The sequence below is a fragment of the Chiloscyllium punctatum genome, chromosome 48, assembly GCF_047496795.1.
Source record: "Chiloscyllium punctatum isolate Juve2018m chromosome 48, sChiPun1.3, whole genome shotgun sequence".
NCBI lineage: Eukaryota > Metazoa > Chordata > Chondrichthyes > Orectolobiformes > Hemiscylliidae > Chiloscyllium > Chiloscyllium punctatum.
The window spans coordinates 60,312,131-60,333,803 of NC_092786.1; the positions used below are offsets into that span (position 1 = coordinate 60,312,131).

The 21,673-nt window shown below is 40.0% G+C and overlaps 1 protein-coding gene across 10 annotated transcripts in view; it reads left to right on the forward strand.

The window, feature by feature from the left end:
* Positions 1-21,673, forward strand: part of dennd4a (DENN/MADD domain containing 4A) — a 157,961-nt gene that overhangs the window by 55,213 nt on the left and 81,075 nt on the right. For all 10 annotated transcript variants that reach the window (XM_072565375.1, XM_072565377.1, XM_072565378.1 and 7 more), the window contains exons 6-13: positions 169-410; positions 1,582-1,648; positions 2,026-2,084; positions 3,899-4,043; positions 9,293-9,468; positions 10,391-10,491; positions 13,112-13,330; positions 13,863-14,008. In XM_072565375.1, coding sequence (XP_072421476.1) covers positions 169-410; positions 1,582-1,648; positions 2,026-2,084; positions 3,899-4,043; positions 9,293-9,468; positions 10,391-10,491; positions 13,112-13,330; positions 13,863-14,008 — 1,155 coding nt within the window. The remainder of the gene's footprint in view (positions 1-168; positions 411-1,581; positions 1,649-2,025; positions 2,085-3,898; positions 4,044-9,292; positions 9,469-10,390; positions 10,492-13,111; positions 13,331-13,862; positions 14,009-21,673) is intronic.

The window sequence follows — 21,673 nt, forward strand, 5'->3', positions numbered from 1 at the left end:
TTGCGTAAATTATATGATGCAGTGTTGGACATACCTAAACTAATTACAGATTTATACTTGAAATAATTTATTGGAATTGTTTATGCTTTCATCATCATACCAGATTGGTAATTGCCACCTAATGGTCTGCTGTGTAATGGTTCAAGCACCCTTCCTCATTGTTCCTAGGTTTATGGTGCAGCTATTCAGTTCTATGAACCTCTTCCTCAAGAGAATCTAACAGACAAGCAGCGATCCCAATTAGGGCTGGTCAGTGCTGCCGACCGAAAACCCATCCTCTCAAAAGCAGCTTATACCAGCAAATGCATCTGCCTTCTGTCACATTGGCCGTTCTTCGAAGCTTTTAGAAAATTTCTCACGTTTTTGTACCGTTATTCAATCTCTGGGCCTCATGCACTACCCATTGAGAAGTAAGTTCCATTTAAAAGATTAATTCTTCCTGATTGTGCCAGAACTGACAGTAGGTATTGAACGTTCCCAGGCATTATTCCTGATTGTTATTTGCCTCACTTGGGCTGTGGTGATGGTTCACCTGACTGGAGAAGGGAAGATCAGTCAGAGTTCCTGCTGCAGCAGCTGTTTAATAGGTCATGCTGCAAACGCACATTGGTAGGGGGTGCATCACCCAACATTGACAAACAGCCAGCTGTTGTCATTGGCAATTAAGAATTAATACCAACTGGCCAAAGTATTAGAGGGTGCAGTACTAGCTATTAGTCAGTGAGGGTAGATGCCTTTAGAATACAAAGGCATGAATTAAATTGGCAAGGATTTTTAAAATTAGAAACAGCATGCAACCTTGCATTACAGGGTGATTCCAAATTCTGGCCTATTAATGCTGGCATAGCTGAAGTCAAATAGCTCAGCACTAACAGAAGAGGGTCACACGTGAAACCCTGCATTTTTTGCTCCCTACCCTTCTATTTTCATAATAAGGAAAGATTTTAAACATGTGTCATATTGGTGAATGTGTTGTAATTATCTAACGTAGTGTAGATAGTTTTCTGAATAATTAATGCATCTTCCTTCTGTTAATAGTTTCCTACCTTGGCTGTTGGTGTGTTGAAATATAATCATGATTTCAAATCTACGTGATGTGTGTAGTCCATGGTAGTTGCTATTCTCATAGCAAAGCTGGGATAATATGCAGCACATGCCAGCAATTATATGCTGGCGTTGAGTGGATATCTGCCTCGCATACTATACCAAGATTGACAGGGAGCTTTTGAAAAAATGTTGCTGATGCAAACAATCACCTTTGGAGTGCTTGTGTTTGTTTATTTTTTCCTGCATTTTGCTCCCTATTCTCCTCCTTAGCTGTGATATATGTGTGAGCTCTGCTATTCTTATGCTCCTCACTTCAGTGTAAGCTAGCAAAGATGTGTGTTTCACATTAAAATCTCGAAAATCTGATTTAATACATTGGCAAAGATCAAAAAATATACAATCCTTACCTTAAAGTGTTTGCTTAAAGAAATTATAAAATAATATATTGAATTGGATAGACTTGTCGCTAAACGATGATGGTGAATACCAGTGTTTTCTCCATGCATTCAACATGCTTAAACTTCTATTTTGCAGGCACATCAGTCATTTCATGCATAATGTTCCATTTCCTTCTCCTCAAAGGCCAAGGATTCTTGTGCAGGTGAGTATCTATTTACGTGGTTGCTATTCACAACAACAATACAGTGCTCTTAGATGTCTTCTGTTGTTTAGATTGTAGCAGGAGTATATTGATATTTGATTCTTTACCCCAAAAATCATCCTGAACATTTGTAATATGATAGTGCATCTGAAATGGTAGAGTTCAATGGATTAAGCAAATTCCATAGAATATTGTGTTATTAAAAATAATGTTAGCAAAAAACGTGAAAAGTGAGAGATTCGGACTTTGAAATTGTTAAAATTTGAAATACAAGAAACTGATATTAGAGAAGCTTTCCTTAATGTGAATACTTCTGCTTGGACCAGAATTTGTATTAGATTAAAATTCAGCAGATTCTATCTTCTCGTTTGTTATAGCAATCACCACATGACTATCTGATGCTTTGCCAACCTGTATCATCACCATTACCTTTGAGGTACGTATGGATAAGTACAGATTTAATTCTTTTAAACATCTTTGAAAATGAAAATTGTATCCTGAACACTGTCCCACTCAGTATTTCCAAATAAGCAAGAACTGGTGGAGGTTGGAGCTATGTAAACTAGACAGTTAAAGTTTGTCGGCTTCCTTCCCTTAAAAGCATTAGTGAACCAGTGGATTAGACAACAAACCGATGGTATGACTGATACCAACCATTTTAAGAAACTGAATTCAAACACTGAAATCTCCATGGTGGGATTTGAACTCATGTTCTATGAATAAGTACTTTGTTGTTATAATTTTTCAAGCTTCTGTATCTGGTGTTTGCTCTTATGCCAGTGTGACAACTCCAAAACGCCGATGTAAACTTGTCTACAATAGTATACCTACAAAGAACAACAGAGTAGCGGTGTTAGTAGCAGAATTCACTTGTCTATACTTGTGCAGTAGCTAAAACTGTAATATAAATGAAGCTGCATCTCTTACGGTAATGTATATCTCCAAAGCTGTCTATGGTAAATGTATAACTTCCTGTACCAAAGAGATTTCGCTTCTACTATTTTAATCTGTTCTACTGCTTAAGCAAACAAAATGCAAGAAAAAAATGACATAAAAATCAGAAAAATAAATGAGTTCAAATATGAAGCAAAAAAAAAGTAAGAACAAAGCTTCGTGCTTTCACTTTGTCACAAGAGTCTTGACTGACTTACAACAATGCAATTCATTCCCAGCATCAGTTCCTTATGTAATCCAGCAGCATATGGTACACTTATAACTAGAGAGCAATGCTATTTCTTCTTCCTTTTCATCTTTTGATATCAAATACCTTGTTGAAAAGTAACCATCCTGTGATTTTCAGTTGCAAGTTGGCAATTATGCAATTTCCTCTAGATTTTGACAGATATCTGTCGAATATTTTCAACTGGTGGAAAAATGCAGATTAAATTATTATCTAAATATCTGCTTCTGTACTGTATTGAAACAGGTTAGCGATGATCAGATAGAATTGAAAGCTGTGCTTACATTTCATACAACATTATTTTTATGTCATGAGGGCATTTTATGTTTTTTTATATGTTGAAAGGATTAATTGCAACAAAGCCAGGTTGAATTTCATATCATAAGCAATGAAATATTACTACTTGGGATTCCATATTGCATGTATTCTTTTAAAGAAACATCAAATAGCAAGTAGATATTCAAAAAATTGAAGCTTTGGGAATTATCACTATTGTCTTGTAAACTGTACTAAATGCTCACTTAAATTAATGTTCTTCTTAAATGTTTTTAAACATTCACATCCCAAGATTGTTTTATGCAGAATGTTATAACTTAAACTTTCAAATGTCCAAACTCATGAGTTTGATTGTGCCACATACTTCTAGGTTAAAGTGCAATGGCACTGAACAACAGGAAAGTGTTCTGTTGCCTGCTCCCACTTTAACAAGTTAATTAAAACAATTCTGTTTTCAAAATTACTGGAAGTTATTTTCCTTGAGGGCAATCAGCTCATCTGCTACAATAACTCTGTCTGAAAATGATCTAGGTAAAAACAATGACTGCAGATGCTGGAAACCAGATTCTGGATTAGAGTGGTGCTGGAAAAGCACAGCAATTGGCTTTTGCCCGAAACGTCGATTTTCCTGCTCCTTGGATGCTGCCTGAAAATGATCTGCAGAGTGGAGAGAATGCGTGTAATACTTTCTGCAACAAGAGGCATAAATTGGGGTCTCCAGGAATATATTTTAGTCAGACCAACGAAGTGGTCATTACTGCACTGAAGTCTGATGTCTGTCCATTTTCTTTCAGTGGTGGCAGTTTCACTACTTTGTTGCAGAACCTGGGCCCAGAGAAAGCAATAAGTCTGCTGTTGTATGCAGTAACTGAGCACAAGATTCTTATTCACTCTCTCCGCCCTGCTGTGTTGACTAGTGTGGCTGAAGCACTCGTTTCTGTGAGTATTAAGCTCACTCAAACTTCTGAGAGATTTTGTCAGGAAGATTTGCAAAGATGTAGTTTGATTTATATTTTTGTGCTTAGTTTTCCTGCTGCTTTAAACCCTGTAACCTTAACTTAGCTCTACCTTGACTAAAACATCTCGTCTAAGGTTAGCCTTTAACTGTGAATTTATAATTAATGATAGGTGGAATTAAATGAATGACCAAACACTAAGGTTTTTAAAAAAATGATTATATTTGCAAATTGGCAAGTAGAATTATTATTGCAATCATTAAATTATCAAATCACTTAATGTAATGCTGCATTTTGCTGTAAGTCACTGCAGAGAATCTAAAAATGTGATCAATGTTGGTTTTCTTTTGGAGCATTGAGATCAGTTCTAGCACTCTGACCTCCACGATCTGATATACAAACTGAGCACAGATAGAAATCACATCCAGGATCTTCTGGTCAGTTTCTGCTCAGGTGAATTCTGTCTTTACATCTGAGCCATTAAGAACCTCCTCCGTCACCTTTCTGTTGGTGTTTCTGATACAACAACTAGTTTTCCATCACTATAACTAGACTTCTTCTATAAGCTGCAATGTTCTTATGAATTCCCTTACAAATATCACATCACCAATAATGAAAGATATGGGAAGTTGATATGACCTATCATAGAATCTATAATTATGAAATGAACTTGCGTTCGGTGGTGAACAGGAAGTATCCAGGTTTACTGATGCATAAGAATTCCGTAACTTCTGCATTCATTGTTGATGATAGTAATAAAGTGCAGTTTATCACTGACAAATACTTCACCCTTTGAAAAATTGATAGTTTAATCATATATCATGCAAATGAAATGGTAGAACGTGATAACTTGCTGCGTTTTAAACATTTGGGACATTTAATGTAGGGGTTTGGAAGGATTGTGGAATGGTCAGATTCAGCTTTTAAATTTTTAAAGTTTTCTTAGGTTTTAAATTTTTGATAATTTTGCCAAACCATTTAGTTGTGTCTTCAGAGCTTTCCTATAAGAAAGGTTGGTGATTTGAGGTGCTTGTGTCACTTCAGATGGCTCATAACACTGATCAAAAATGGAGATATTTGTTGGGAAGTTGTAAGCATGTTGTCTGCAGAGATGTTTATTGAAACTTTTCCCTACAGCTCATGAAGCTGTCAGGTTATTTGAAAACATGCTTACAATCTGGAGACACTTTCACAAGGAATTATGCTAATGGTAAATCCTTGCTTTTTTCCCTTAGATTTATTTAAGAAGTTAGTTTAAGAAAACAAATTCTGAAATAATAAGATTGAGGAGCTGCCAGAGAGAAATTGCTGAGCCTAACAATGTAAAACAGGAACCATAGAGTCATAGAGATGTACAACATGGAAATTGACTCTTCGATCCACTCATCCATGCCAACCAGATATCCCAACCTAATTTAGTCCCATTTGCCAGCACTTGGCCCATATCCCTCTAAACCCTTTCTATTCATATACCCATGCAAATGTCTTTTAAATGCTGTAATTGTACCAGTTACCACCACTTCCTCTGGCAGCTTATTCCATACACGCACCACACTCTGTGTGAAACAGTTGCCCCTTAGGTCTCTTTTATATCTTTCTTCTCTCACCCTAAACCTATGCCCTTTAGTTCTATGCCCACCCCAGAGAAAAGGCCTTGTCTATTTATCCTATCCACGCCCCTCATGATTTTATAAATGTCCTCCGACGTTCCAAGGAAAACAACCTCAGCTTTTTCAGCCTCTCCCAATAGCTCAAATCCTCCAACCCTGGCAATAGATTTGTAAATCTTTTCTGAACCTTTTCAAGTTTAATAACATCTTTCCTATAGCAAGGAGACCAGAATTGAATGCAGTATTCCAAAAGTGGCATAACCAATGTCCTTACAGCCGCAACATGACCTCCCAACTCCTATACTCAATGCTCTGACTTCCTTCACTATCCTATCTACCTGCGACTCTACTTTCATGGAACCATGAACCTGCACTCCAAGGTCTCTTTGTTCATCAACACTCCCCAGCACCTTCCTTTTAAGTGTCTAAATCCTGCTCTGATTCGCTTTTCCAATTTGCATCTCGCATTTATCTAAACTCAATTTGTCACTGCTCAGGCCATTGACCCATCTGATCAAGATCTCGTTGTACTCTGAGGTAACCTTCTTCGTTGTCCACTATACCTCCAATTTTGGTGCCGTCTGCAGACTTACTTGCTATACCTCCTATGTTCACATCTAAGTCGTTTATATAAAAGACAAAAAGCAGTGAACCCAGCATCGATCTTGTGGTAAACCACTGGTCACAGGCCTCCAGTCTGAAAAACAACTGCCTGTCTTCTACTTTTGAGCCAGATCTGTATCCAACTGGCTAGTTCTCCCTGTATTCCATGAAATCTAACCTTGCTAACCAATCTCCTATGAGGAACCATGTCGAACACCTTACTTGAAGTCCAATGTAGATCACATCCACCTCATCAATCCTCTTTGTTACTTCTTCAAAAACACTCAATCAAGCTTGTCTATCCATCTTCATGACCTGTTCAGCTTCCTTCCTTCCTACCTATCCGCTCCACTCTCCTCTCCAATCTATCACCATTAACCCCACCTCCATCTACCTATCGCACTCTCAGTTACCTCACCCCCCACCTCCCCCATTTATCTCTCTAACCCCTCGGCTCACAAGCCTCATTCCTGATGAAGGGCTTTTGCCCGAAACGTCGATTTTGCTGCTTCTCAGATGCTGCCTGACCTGCTGTGCTTTTTCAGCGCCACCCTCTCAACTATGATGTCCCATGCACAAAGCCATGCTGACTGCCCCTAATCAGTCCTTGCCTTTCCAAATACATTTAAATCGTGTCCGTCAGGATTCCCTTCAACAACTTGCCCACCACCAATGTCAGGCTCACTGGTCTATAGTTCCCTGGCTTTTCCTTATCTCCTTTCTTAAATAGGGGCACCATGTTAGCCAACCTCCAGTCTTCCGGCACCTCACCTGTGACTATCGATGATACAAATATCTCAGCAAGGGGCCCAGCAATCACTTCCCTAGCCTCCCATAGAGTTCTAGGGTACACCTGATCAGGTCCTGGGGATTTAATCACTTTTGTGTTTCAAGATGTCCAGCAACACCTTCACTGTGATATGGAGATTTTTCAAGATGTCAGTATCTATTTCCCATTTCCCCACATTCTATATTTTTAATGGATTTCCTTTCTCCACAGTAAACACTGATGCAAAATACTCATTTAATATCTTCCCCATCTCCTGCAGCTTCACACATAGGCTGCCTTGCTGATCTTTGAGGTGCTCTTGATTATCCCTAGTTACCTTTTTGTCCTTAATGTATTTATAAAATCCCTTTGGATTCTCCCTAACCAATGTATTTGCTAAAGCTATCTCATTTTCCCCTTTTGCCCTCCTCATTTCCCTATTAAGTATACTCTTACTGCCTATATTTTTCTAAGGATTCATCTTTCCTGTCTATACCTGACATATGCTTCCTTCCTTTTCTTAACCAAAACCTCAATTTCTCTAGTTAGCCAGCATCCCCTACACCCACCAGCCTTTTCTTTCACCTTTGGTAGAAAGTAAGGACTGCAGATGCTGGAGATCAGAGTCAGAGTCCGGTGCTGGAAAAGCACTACAGGTCAGGCAGCATCTGAGGAGCAGGAGAGTTGATGTTTCGAGCATAAGCTATTCATCCTGATGCTCTTCAACTTTCCTGGTCCTCTGATTCTGCCTGACTGGCTGTGCTTTGCCAGCACCACAGTCTTTGACTTTCCTTTCACCCTAACAGGAATATACTGTCTCTGCACTCTTGTTATCTCATTTTTGAAGGCTTCCCATTTTCCAGCTGTCCCCTTACCTGCAGGTGAAATAATTCACCAAAGCACCCCTGGGTTTTCACCATATATGTTAATTCAACTGGTGCAGTCAGGTTCGGTATTTCCGTTCAGCTGGTCTGTGATGGTGTGCCAGAAAATCAGTGTTTAAATAAAAATGTCTTAAAACCCAAGAAAAAGTGAGAAAGAACTTTGGAACTAATCATTTCTTTAAAAGTACATTGTTTTAAAAGCATGAGGGTGGCACTTAATCTTTAAGTTGAAAAGATATCTGTTCAGTGTATGAAATTCTAAATCATAGCAATGCAGGAACAGATAATAACAGCTTCCTTTTTATAACGTTGGCTTCTTGAGCCAATCAGCAGAATAGAGAAGTAGGAAAGGATTATTAAAGGATTGTTTTAAGTATTTAATAATGGTTTTCACGTCAATAAAGATGTTGTTTATTTAATGGTGTAGTGAAGTCGTAATGAGGAAGTCTGCATGAGTTTTCTGTTGGGATAGGGAAGGGAAATTACTTGTATCGATAGAATTAGCTTCAGCCATCCGCATTGAATCATTTTCTTTTATACCGCAAAGGATATTATTATAAGCAAATAAAATGCCTTGAAGAAAATTTTCCATTCAGCAGAGTGGGCAAGGGTACAAACTCCATGGATCCATAAAGAATGTTGACATGCAACTGAAAAAGATTTTGTATTTGAGAATAAAGGTCTGACTTGAGTGTTGGCAGAATTACCTTGTCATTGTTGGCCCTTGGTATTGGTGAGATATTTTCATATTTGCAGAATCCACAAATTCTAATTAAAGTCATAATATCTGAAAAAAAATTGTAAACTAGAGGTATCAAATATAATGTGGAAAATCATTTTGAATTGAACTTGTAAAAACTTTGCTATTACAGCTGCTGGGTTTTGTTACTCCGTTGCATTTATAAATGTATTCCAAATTGTACATAGGTTAAAAAGTTACAATTGTACCTCTTAACTTCTTTTGTTAGATTGAAGAAAGTTTTTTGAGTAGGTTTACTGGACACGGCAGATCAATCTAATCCTATCCTTTTTGACTATATGATATAATTAATGCTTGCATATTCTGCAAAATATTTTAGCAAGGAAATATCAGTTTTCACTCCTTTTTATTTCTGCTTATAAAATACAGAGTTCTAACATGAAGATGTACTTGCAGGAACAAAGTAGTTTTGTTTTGTAGCTTTCTAAAGTTGGCACTTGGTTTCTTTCAGTCATGTTATGAGAATGTTAAAAAAAAATGCTGAGATCCTTGGCAATTATTTAACTTTGGCTGAGCAAGTGATACACTTTTGCACCAGTTAACAGAAAGCAAGTAGATTTTTAAGAGAAAGTGTGTTGACATTATTGTGACTTTTTTTCTATGCAGATGATATTTCCATTCCATTGGCCATGTCCATACATTCCTCTCTGCCCATTGGCTTTGGCAGATGTTCTTAGTGCCCCTTGCCCTTTCATCGTAGGAGTTGACTCTCGCTACTTTGACCTGTACGATCCTCCAAGTGACGTAAGCTGTGTGGATCTGGACACTAACACCATCTTTCAGTAAGATTTTAATTGCAATTGCAATTTGAATATAAAGTGAATTTATGAATAACAATTGTGTTTGGAGGAAAAAGAACTTTCATCAAAGGAATTCCATGTTGCGAACAGGAACGTCTCACCATAAAATGGACATTTTGAGCAATAACTAGACGACATGTGGGATAGAAATTAGGGAGACGAGATCTTATGTGATCTTCTCCTGAGGCTGGAAATTATGCCCAGGTTTTGCAGCCATAATTTTCCTTATTATCAGTTTCTCAGTTAAGATTTATCATGAAAATACCTATACAAGATTTAATGTCTCCCTATATCCTTCCCTCAGGTGGTATTGTAACACCTCTGCATTTGTAACTTTGGCTGTCTGCAGATATTTTCTAATCAACCTGTTCATAGATATTGTGATACACCTCTGGAACAGGTGGAACTTGAACCTAAGCTGCCAGTTCAAGGTGGGGACACTACCATGGTGCCACAAGAGCCCTTACACAGACATTTGGAATTCTAGTGTGACACCTGTGCATTGTTTGTCTAACATTATTGTTATTACTTCCACAAATCATTTTGACTAGACTGGTGAGCTGTTCTTTGTTCTAGCCATTAAATTACTTTATAAACAAGTAACTTCATCGTGCTGGCAGTGGTCTGTGTCAGGGTAATGAGGGACAGTTCCATATTAATGCATGAAATGAGCTACAATACCTGTCAATGTTATTCCATGGCTCAAAAACTCCAACTAGCCACTGATTCATCAATGTGTATACTGAATTATAATTTAGAACACATTCTTGTTTTGTTAAACTGACTATTAGTTAAACAGGGTACTTGTAGCTGATAGTGAAAATAATGTTGCGATTGAAAATTCTGAATTCATTTGCTGTGTTTGAGCTCAAGAATTGTATTTAAAGTAAAGTTGTTGTTTCAGAACGGATGATAGAAAAAACCTGACGTGGAAACTGCTTCCTAAGAAAGCTTGTAAAAATCTGATCAACTCTTTGAGCAGCATTTATGAGCAGTTAGCAGAGAGTAAGTATGTTTTGAGCTATCAAATATTGTAATTTGTTCATGATTTCAAAAAGTTCCTTTCTGATCTGTTCCTGTTAGTGTGAAAGGCAAGGCTGGTAGGGATAGGGAATGCTGGATGACTGGAGAAATTGAGGTTGTGGTCAAGAAAAGAAAGAGACATATGTCAGGAATGGACAGCTGGAATTAGTGAATCCCTAGAGGAGGATAAGGGCAGTAAGAGTACAGTATACTTAAGGGGGAAATCAGGAAGGCCAAAAGGAAACATGATATAAAACTGACAGACAGGTTAAGAAGAATCCTAAGAGAATTCTACAAATACATCAAAGAGATGCTCGGGAGAGAATAGGGCTTCTAAAAGATCACAAGGTTATCTATGTGTGGAACCACAGGAGATGGGTCTCACTAAACAAGTATTTCGCATCAGTATTTATGATGGAGAAGGATATGGAAGCTGGAGAACTTGGGGAAATAGTGATGTCTTGAAAAGTGTCCATATTACAGAAGAGGAGATGCTCGATGTCTTAAAATGCATAAAGATGGATAAATCCCCAGGACCTGATAAGGTGTGGAAAGCTAGGGAAGAGATTACTGGGCCCTTTGCTGAGATATTTGTATCATTAGTAGCTACAAGTAAGATGCCGGAAAGCCGGAGGTTAGTTCATGTGATGGATGTTGTGAAACTTGAAAGGGTTCAGAGAAGATTTGCAAGCATCTTGCCAGGGCTGGAGGGTTTGAGCTATAAGGAGAAGTTGAATAGGCTGTGGCTGTTTTCACTGGAGTGCCGGAGGCTGAGGGGAGGTTTATAAAATCATGAGGGGCAGGACTAGAGGGCTAGAGTTCAGGACTAGGTGTAGGGTAACAGGGGAAAATTTAAAAGGGACCTAAGGGGCAACTTTTCGCACAAAAAGGGTGGTGCATGTATGGAATGAGCTACCAGAATGAAGATGGTAGAGGCTGGTACAATTACAACATTTAAAAGACATCTGGATGTGTAAATGAATCCGAAGGGTTTAGAGGGATATGGGCCAAGTGCTGGCATATGAGCCTAGATTAATTTTAGGACATCTGGTTGGCATGGATGAGTTGGACTGAAGGATCTGTTTACATCTGAGTCTATAAAGGTGTTAAGGAAAAGCCAGGGACCAGTGAGCCTGGCATCAGCGGTGGGTAGGTTGTTGGAGGGGATTCTGAGGGGCAGTATTTACATGCATTTGGAAAAGCACAGGCTGATTAGGGAGAGTCAACATGGCTTTGTACATGGGAAATTGTGTCTCACTAACTTGATTGAGTTTTTTGAAGAAGTGACAAAGAAGATTAATGAAGGCAGAGTGGTAAACGTTGTCCACATGGACTTCAGCAAGACATTCGACAAGATTCAGCATGATAGATTGATATAGGAAAATGTTTTTAAACTCAATGATTCTGAAAAGATGTACAAGGATACTGCTGAGGTTGGAAAGTTTGAGCTATAAAGAGACGCTGAATAGACTAGGATTTTTTTTTTCCTGGAGTGTCAGAGGCTGGGGGATGACCTTGTGGAGGTTTTTAATAAACCATGAAGGGCATGGATGGGGTGAATAGCCAAGGTCTTTTCACCAGGGTAGAGAAGTCCAAAGTTAGATCGTTTAAGGTGAGAGGGGCAAGATTTAAAAGGGATCTGAGGGGCAACGCTTTCATGCAGAGGTTGGTGTGTGTACAGAATGAATATATGGAACATGCTGCCAGAGGAAGTAGTGGAGGCTAGCATAATTCCAATATTTAAAAGGCATCTGGTATATGAATAGGAGGGGTTTAGAGGGATGTGGGCCAAACGCTGGCATGTAGGACTGGATCAATTTAGAATGTTTGGTTGGCATGTACAAGAAGTGTCTGATCCATGCTGTATAACTTTCTGATCAGAGTTTCTGTTTCTGTTCAAATCACTGCACCAGTATAAAAATTAATATCTGTGTTTGATAGAGACCAAAAGTTTCAAAATGACTTGAATGTATTATACATAAAATAGTTTCAGTTCACTGCAAAATTCCTCTGATAGCTTTGGTAGAGGGAAGTGGGAGACCACACTGAACTGTGTCCCCAATTTATTTTCCTGGTTTGTGCTCAGCTGATGTCAGCTGATGTAATATATGGTGCCTCACAATTACTTTCTTTCCTGGAGCAAGGAGGGCAAGGATCAAATGTTCAGAGAAATGTGCTGTGAAACCTGAGCATATAATTGTCCAATCAGTTAAGTGTTTAAAAAAAGGGCTGTGATTCCCTCACTCTGCTGATTTGTATTTCCTTCCACTTTATTCATATTCTGTAGAAGTTACACGCACAAACGTATGACAAACCCATAACAAGAATCAGATTTAATGCTATCCACAGCGAAGCAACCTTCCAACACAGCATTACCTATGTTTGAAAATGAAAAACGGCCACTTGGAAAAAAGACAAGCCTTCTCTGTGCCTACCAGGAGTTAGGCCCTGTAATCAAGAGAGGAATTTAAGCTTTTCTTGCAGAAATAACTTGAAAAATAATTTTAAATTAAAGCTGAATCAGTCATTCACTACAGTGCATTTGAGAATGTGCATTTTTTAGTAATCGTTTAAAATTAAAATGAAACTTATTCCCTTGCAGTGCATCAAAGACCCAGAGAAGAAGCTTTAATGGAGTTATCAATGAATGATCATGATTTCAACTTTGGTAAGAGGATGCAAGTACTGGAGATAGAAATACAAGAAGCTTTCCTCCGATTCATGGCTTCAATACTGAAGGGTTATAGAACTTATCTTCGACCCATCACGGAGGCTCCCTCTGAAAAAGCAACAGATGCAAGCTCACTGTTTGACCTTCAAGGTGATTACAAAAGTTTGAAAATAGTTAGAAAATAATATTTGTCAATTCAACTTGGCAATCATAAAGTTTAATGACTCCTTTGTAAAATATTTGACACAATATTACCAGCATTATAGATTACTTAAATTCAAACGGACTAGTTACCTGTGTTTTCGAAACATAGCACAATTTAAACTATAAATCACATTAGTGCTTACATTCCAATTTATATTTAAAAGTTTTTTCCTTTTTGTGAATTTAGTATTAATATCCAAATCACATATTGTGACATAAAAGTTGTGATAAAAACAAAATGCTTTAATTTTGTCACTTGCGTTTAGCAATTGGTCTTGAAATTTTGGAAAATCTTTCGCAAGGAATTTAAGCCAAACTCTCTGAGTTTGTTTTGTAATTCTCTTTTTCTGGGAAATTCAAAAGTCATTAATTAATCAAAGGGGGAGTCTCTGTCTTACAAGTCCTTTACCAATGTTTTGGAGATCAGATCGAGAGGGATTTTTTTAAAAGATTGCTGATTTCATGCTAACCTTTATAGGTTTCCTGAAGAGTCGGGACCGTCCTCACCAGAAGTTTTACTCATTGATGACTAAAACACAGATGTTTATTCGATTCATTGAGGAATGTTCCTTTGTGAGTGACAAGGATGCAAGTCTGGCTTTCTTTGATGATTGTGTGGACAAAGTAAGTCTAATATTAACCTGTCAATTTTCCAGTTGTTTTCTTTGAGATGGAAAAGCTGTTTAAATACTTGAAAGTTATGTTTCAGTCAGTTTATAAATGATCTAAGTTGTATGGACAATGAGACGAAACTGGTTCTTTATGGGCTGGATTCTGAAATTAAAAGTGCTTGGAGACTCCTGCATCCAGTTTTAATTTTTAACAAAACAAGAATTGCTGGAGACACTCAGCATGTCATGCAGCATCTGTGGAGGAAAAACAAGAGTTAATGTTTCATGTGGAGATGACCTTTCACCAGGACTAAGAAAAGATAGAAATGTCAATTTTAAATAAAAGGGTGGTTAAGGGCAGGAGGGATGAAAAGTAATTTTTTTGATAAGGTGGAGGGCAGGAGAGACTATTAATAAAATTCAAGTTTCATCAAGAAATTTATCAATGAATTTTGGATTAAAACCTAATCTCTGTTGGTATGAAACTAACATCTTTTGTTGTTAAAGTAATTTACGATTATGCTTTAAAGAAGAAAATCTACTGTTTTTACTTGGTCTGGTCTACATATGACATCAGACCCTGAACATTGTTTTTGACTGAAATGTCCAAGAGGTCACTCCATTCAAGGAGAATTAGGGATGCGCAACAAATGCTTGTCTTGCCATTGATGTCAGCATCCCATGAAAGATTTTTTTCAGAAGCCTGTGAACTGAACATAGGTGTTCTGCAAAGTAGTTACATGGTTTTTGTTTGGCCTCCTTATTGTATTCACATAAAAATGAATATAGAAACGAGGAGGAGATGAAGCCACATGGCCCTTTGAACCTGCTACACGTTCTGTAAGATCCTTGCTGATCTGATTACTGCACATTCCCACTAACCCTGATAACCTTTCACCCCCTTGCTTCTCAGGACTGAGGGGAAAGTGCATTGTGAACAGCGAATACAATATGGTTGTTTCATTTGGAAGGGATAATTAGGACCTTGAATGATGAACAGGAAGAAGTTAAAGATGTTACCTTTCCATGCGAGTGCAGAGGATATGTCATAGTGGTGAATGAAGTATGAGCCAGGGTGTCATAGAACATCGAACATTACAGCACAGTACAGACCCTTCGGCCCTCGATGTTGCGCCGCCCTGTGAAACCAATCTGAAGCCCATCTAACCTACACTATTCTATTCTCTTCCATATGCCTATCCAATGACCATTTAAATGCCCGTAAAGTTGGCGAGTCTACAACTGTTGCAGGCAGTGTGTTCCATGCCCCTGCTACTCTCTGAGTAAAGAAACTACCTCTGACAACTGTCCAATATCTATTACCCCTCAATTTAAAGTTATGCCCCCTCATGCTAGCCATCACCATCCGAGGAAATAGGCTTGTCAGTGTCCACCCGATCTAACCCTCTGATCATCTTGTATGTCTCTACTAAGTCACCTTTCAACCTTCTTCTCACTAACAAAAACAGCCTCAAGTCCCTCAGCCTTCCCTCGTAAGACCTTCCCTCCATACCAGGAAACATCCTAGTAAATCTCCTCTGCACCCTTTCCAAAGCTTCCACAACCTTCCTATAATGTGGTGACCAGAACTGTACACAATATTCCAAGTGCCGCCGCACCAGAGTTTTGTGCAGCTGCAGCATGACCTCATGGTTCCAAAACTCGATCGCTGTACTAATAAAAGCTAACACACCATATGCCTTCTTAACAGCCCTATCAACCTGGGTGGCAACTTTGGGTGATCTATGTACGTGGACACAGAGATCTCTCTGTTCATCTACACTACCAAGAATCTTAGCATTAGCCCAGTGCTCTGCATTCCTGATATTCCTTCCAAAGTGAACCTCACACTTTTCTGCATTAAATTCCATTTGCCACCTCTCAGCTCAGCTCTGCAGCTTATCTATGCCCCTCCGTAACCTACAACATCCTTCGGCACTATCCACAACTGTACCGATCTTAGTGTTGTCTGCAAATTTACTAACCCATCCTTCTACATCCTCGTCCGGATCGTTTATTAAAACGACAAACAGCAGTGGACCCAAAACAGATCCTTGCGGTACACCACTAGTAACTGAACTCTAGGATGAACGTTTCCTATCACCCGCCACCCTCTGTCTTCTTTCAGCTAGCCAATATTTGATCCAAACTGCTAAATCACCCTCAATCCCATGCCTCTGTATTTTGTGCAGTAGCCTATCATGGAGAACCTTATTAAATGCCTTACTGAAATCCGGATACACCACATCAACCTCTGTACCCTCATCTACCTGTTTGGTCACCTTCTCAAAGAGCCCAATAAGGTTTGTGAGGCACGACCTACCCTTCACAAAACCGTGTTGACTATCTCTGATAAATTTACTCCTATCGAGATGATTGTAAATCCGATCTCTTATTACCTTTTCCAACACTTTATCCACAATCGAAGTAAGGCTCTCTGGTCTATAATTACCAGGTTTGTGTCTACTTCCCTTCTTGAACAAGGGCACAACACTTGCTATCCTCCAGTGTAGGAGTACTATTCCTGTCGACAGTAACAACATAAAGATCAGAGCAAAAGGCTCGGCAATCTCCTCCCTGGCTTCCCAGAGAATCCTAAAATAAATCTCATGTGGCCCGGTGGTTTTATCTATTTTCACACTTTCCAGAATTTCTAACACCGTCTCCTTGTGAACCTCAATCCCATCTAGTCTAGTAGCCTGTTTCTCAGTATTCTTCTCGACAACATTGTCTTTTTCTAGATTGAATATTGATATAAAATATTCATTTAGTGCTTCCCTTATCTCTTCTAACTCCATGCACAGTTTCCCACTATTGCCCTTGATTGGCCCTAATCTTGCTTTAGTCATTCTTTTATTTATTATATACCTATAGAAAGCTTTAGAACATAGACTATAGAACAATACAGCGCAGAACATGCCCTTCAGCCCTTGATGTTGCGCCAACCTGTGAATTATGCTCAGCTCGTTCCTCTACACTATCCCATCATAATCCATGTGCTTATCCAAGGATTGTTTAAATCTCCCGAATGTGGCTGAGTTGACTACATTGACAGGTAGGGCATTCCATGCCCTTACCACTGTCTGAGTAAAGAACCTGCCTCTGGCATCTGTCTTAAATCTATCACCCCTCAATTTGTAGTTAAGTCCCCTAGTACAAGCTGACGCCATCATCCTAGGAAAAAGACTGTCACTGTCTGCCCTATCTAATCCTCTGATCGTCTTGTATGTCTCTATCAAATCCCCTCTTAGCCTTCTTCTTTCCAATGAGAACAGACCTAAGTTTCTCAGCCTTTCCCCATAAGACACTCCCTCCAGACCAGACAACATCCTGGTAAATCTGCTCTGTACCTTTTCCAATGCTTTTGCATCCTTCCTGAAATATGGCGACCAGAACTGTACACAATATTCCAAGTGTGGCCGCGCCAACGTTTTGTACAGTTGTAGTATGATATTGCGGCTCCGGAACTCAATCCCTCTACCAATGAAACATAACACACCTTATGCCTTAATAGCACTATCAGCCTGGGTGGCAACTTTCAGGGATCTATGTACATGGACTCCAAGATCCCTCTGTACATCCACACTACCAAGAATCTTGCCATTGACTCAGTACTCTGCCTTCCTGTTATTCTTCCCAAAGTGCATCACCTCACATTTAGCTGCATTGAACTCCATTTGCTACATCTCAGCCTAATTCTGCTTATTATCCAAGTCCCCCTGACCTGTAACATTCTTCCAAACTGTCCACTACTCCACCGACTTTAGTGTCATCTGCAAATTTACTAATCCATCCACCTATGCCTGCGTCTAAGTCATTTATAAAAATGACAAACAGCAGTGGTCCCAAAACAGATTCTTGTGGCACACCACTAGTAACCGGACTCCAGGCTGAATATTTTCCATCGATTACCACTCGCTGCCTTCTATCAGAAAGCCAGTTTTTAATCCAAACTGCCAAAACACCCTCAATTCCATGCCTCTGCATTTTCTCCAACAGCCTACCATGTGAAACCTTATCAAAGGCTTTACTGAAGTCCATGTATACCACGTCAAATACCCTACCCTCATCTAGTGGGCGGCACAGTGGTTAGCACTGCTGCCTCACAGCGCCTGAGACCCGGGTTCAATTCCCGCCTCAGGCGACTGACTGTGTGGAGTTTGCACGTTCTCCCCGTGTCTGCGTGGGTTTCCTCCAGGTTCTCCGGTTTCCTCCCACAGTCCAAAAATGTGCAGGTCAGGTGAATTGGCCATGCTAAATTGCCCATAGTGTTTGGTAAGGGGTAAATGTAGGGGCATGGGTGGGTTGCGCTTCGGTGGGTCGGTGTGGACTTGTTGGGCCGAAGGGCCTGTTTCCACGCTGTAATGTAATGTAATGTAATCTAATCTAATCTAATCCAATCTAATCTATATGCTTGGTCACCTTCTCAAAAAACTCAGAGGTTTGTGAGACATGACATGCCCTTGACGAAACCATGTTGACTATCTGAAATCAAATTGTTGCTTGCGAGATGATTACAAATCTTATCTCCTGTAATCCTTTCCAGTACCTTTCCTATAACACTCACTGGTCTGTAATTACCTGGATCATCTCTGCTGCCCTTCTTGAACAGGGCACAACATTTGCAATCCTCCAGTCCTCTGATACTAAACTGTAGACAATGATGACTCAAATATCAAAGCCAAAGGCTCTGCTATCTCCTCCCTAGCTTCCAAGAGAATCCTCTAATAAATCCCATCCGGCCCAGGGGACTTGTCTATTTTCACTCCTTCTCGAATTGATAACACCTGTTCATGACTAACCTCAGTCCATTCTAGTCTAATATCTCGTACCTCATTCTTCTCCTCTACAATATTCTCCTTTTCCTGAGTGAAAACTGATAAGAAATGTTCATTTAGCACCTCTCCGATCTCCACAGGTCCACATTCAACTTCCCACTTCTGTCTTTGACTGGCCCTATTCCTAATCTAGTCATCCTTTTATTCCTCACATACCTATAAAAAGCTTTTGGGTTCTCCTTTATTTTATTTGCTAAAGACTTCTCATGTCTTCTCTTTGCTCTTCTTAACTCTCTTTAAATCCTTCTTATCTGATCTGTAACTCTCCATCGCTTCATCTGAACCATCTTGTCTTATCAACACATAAGCCTCCTTCTCCCACTTAACAAGAGATACAATTTCTGTAGTAAACCACGGTTCCCTTACCTTATCACTTCTTCCCTGCCTGACAGGGACAAACCTATCAAGGACACGCAATATCTATTCCTTAAACAAGCTTCACATTTCCATTGACTGCATCCCCTGCATTTGCTACCCCATTCTATGCATCCTAATTCTTGCCTAATCACATTATAATTGCCCTTGCCCCATCAATAACTCTTGATCTGTGGCATGTATCTATCCCTTTGCATCACTAAGCTAAACGTAACTGAATTATGGTCACTCTCTCCAAAGTGCTCACCTACAAATAAATCAAACACCTGGCCTGGTTCATTACCAAGCACCAGATCCAGTGAGGCCTCCCTTTTTGTCGGCCCTTTGATATACTGTGTCAGGAAACCCTCCTGTACGCATTGCACAAAAACTGATCCATCTGACCTACTAGAGTTATAGCATTTCCAGTCAATTTTGGGGAAGTTAAAGTCCCCCATAACGACCACCCTGTTCCTTTCACTCCTACCCAGTATAATTTTGCTAATTTTCTCCTCCACCTCCCTGGATCTCTGCAGAGGCCTATAAAAAAACTCTTTAGGGTTTTCCATGATCCTTTCCGCCAACAACTTCTCATGTCCCCTCCTTGTTCCCCTTAGTTCTCTCTTTTGGTCTTTCCTGGCTACTTTGTAACTCTCAATTATTCTAACTGAGCCATCACATCTCATCCTAACATAAGCTGCCTTCTTCCTCTTGACAAGAGATTCAATTTCCTTAGTAAACAACAGATCCTGCGCTCAACAACTTCCTCCCAGCCTTATGAAGGACTCACAGTAACTGCTTCTTGAATAAGTTCCACATTTATATTGTGCCCATCACCTGCAATTTCCTTCCCCATCCTATGCATCCTAAATCTTGCCTAATCGCATCATAATTTCCCCCAGCTGTAGCTCCTGCCCTCCGGTATATACCTATCCCTTTCCATCGCTAAAGTAAACATAACTGAATTGTGGTCACTATCACCAAAGTGCACACTTACCTCCAAATCTAACACCTGGCCGGATTTACTCCCCAGTACCAAATCTAATGTGGTCTCGCACCTTGCTGGCCTGTCTGCATACTGTATCAGGAAAGCCTCCGCACAATGGACAAAAACTGACCCATCTAAAGTGCTTGAACTATAGTATTTCCAGTCAGTATTTGGGAAGTTGAAGTCCCTCATAATAACTGCCCGTCACTCTCATTCTTATCGAGAATCATCTTTGCTATTCTTTGCTCTATATCTCTGGAACTATTCAGAGGCCAACAGGGTGACCTCCTTTCCTGTTTCTATTCTTAGCCTATACTACCTCAGGTGATGAGTCCTCTAACGTCCTTTCTGCAGCCGTAATATTGTCCTCAACTAACAGTGCCACACCCCTACCTCTTTTACCATCTTTTCTGTTCTTACTGAAACATCTAAGCCCTGGAACCTGCAACAGCCATTCCTGTCCCTGCTCGACCCATGTCTCTGAAATAGCACAACATTGAAGTCCCAGGTTCTGACCCATGCTGCACGTTCACCCACCTTTATTCCAGATGTTCCTGGCATTGAAATAGACACACTTCAAATCAACTTCTTGCTTGCTAGTGCCCTTTTGTGACCCTGAAACCTTATTTCGGACCTCCCTACTCTCAACCTCCTGTATACTTGAACTACAATTTAGGTTCCCATCCCCCCTGCTGAATTAGTTTAAACCCACCTGAAGAGAGCATTAACAAATTTCCCCTCCAGGATATTGGTGCCCCCCCTCACCTACCCAGAAAGAGCCCCAATTATCCAGGAATCCCAAACCCTCCCACCTGCACCATCTCAGTTGCCACGTCTCCCTCTCTCTCTCTCTCTCTCTCTCTCTCTCTCTCTGTCTCTGTGTGTGTGTGTGTCTCTCTCTCTCTCTCTCTACGATCAACAAACCACAGATAACAACCCTGTTAGTTCTAGCTCTGAGCTTCCACCCTTGCTCCCTGAATTTCTGCCTTGAATCCCCATCTCTCGTCCTATCTATGTTGTTGGTGCCTACATGGACCACAATGTGGGGCTGCTCTCCCTACCCTGTAAGAATCCTGAAAACACGATCAGAGACATCACAAACCCTGGCACCTGGGAGGCAACACACCTCTTGTTGTGAGTCTCTCTTGTTCCCACAGAACTTTCTCTCTGTCCTCCTAACTATGGAATCACCAATGACTAATGCTCTGCTCCTCTTCCCCCTTCCCTTCTGAGCATCAGGGACAGATTCTGTGCCAGAGACTTGTGTCCCATTGCTTACTCCTGGTAAGTCTTTCCCTACAAAAGTATTCAAAACTATACTGGTTGATGAGGGGAACAACCATAGGGGATCCCTGCACTGCCTGCCGGTTCCCTTTCCATTCCCTGACCGTAACCCATCTACCACCTTCTTTTACCTGAGGTATTACTTCCTCACTGTAACTCCTCTCAATAGCCCCCTCTGCCTTCCAAATGATCCGAAGTTCATCCAGCTCCAGCT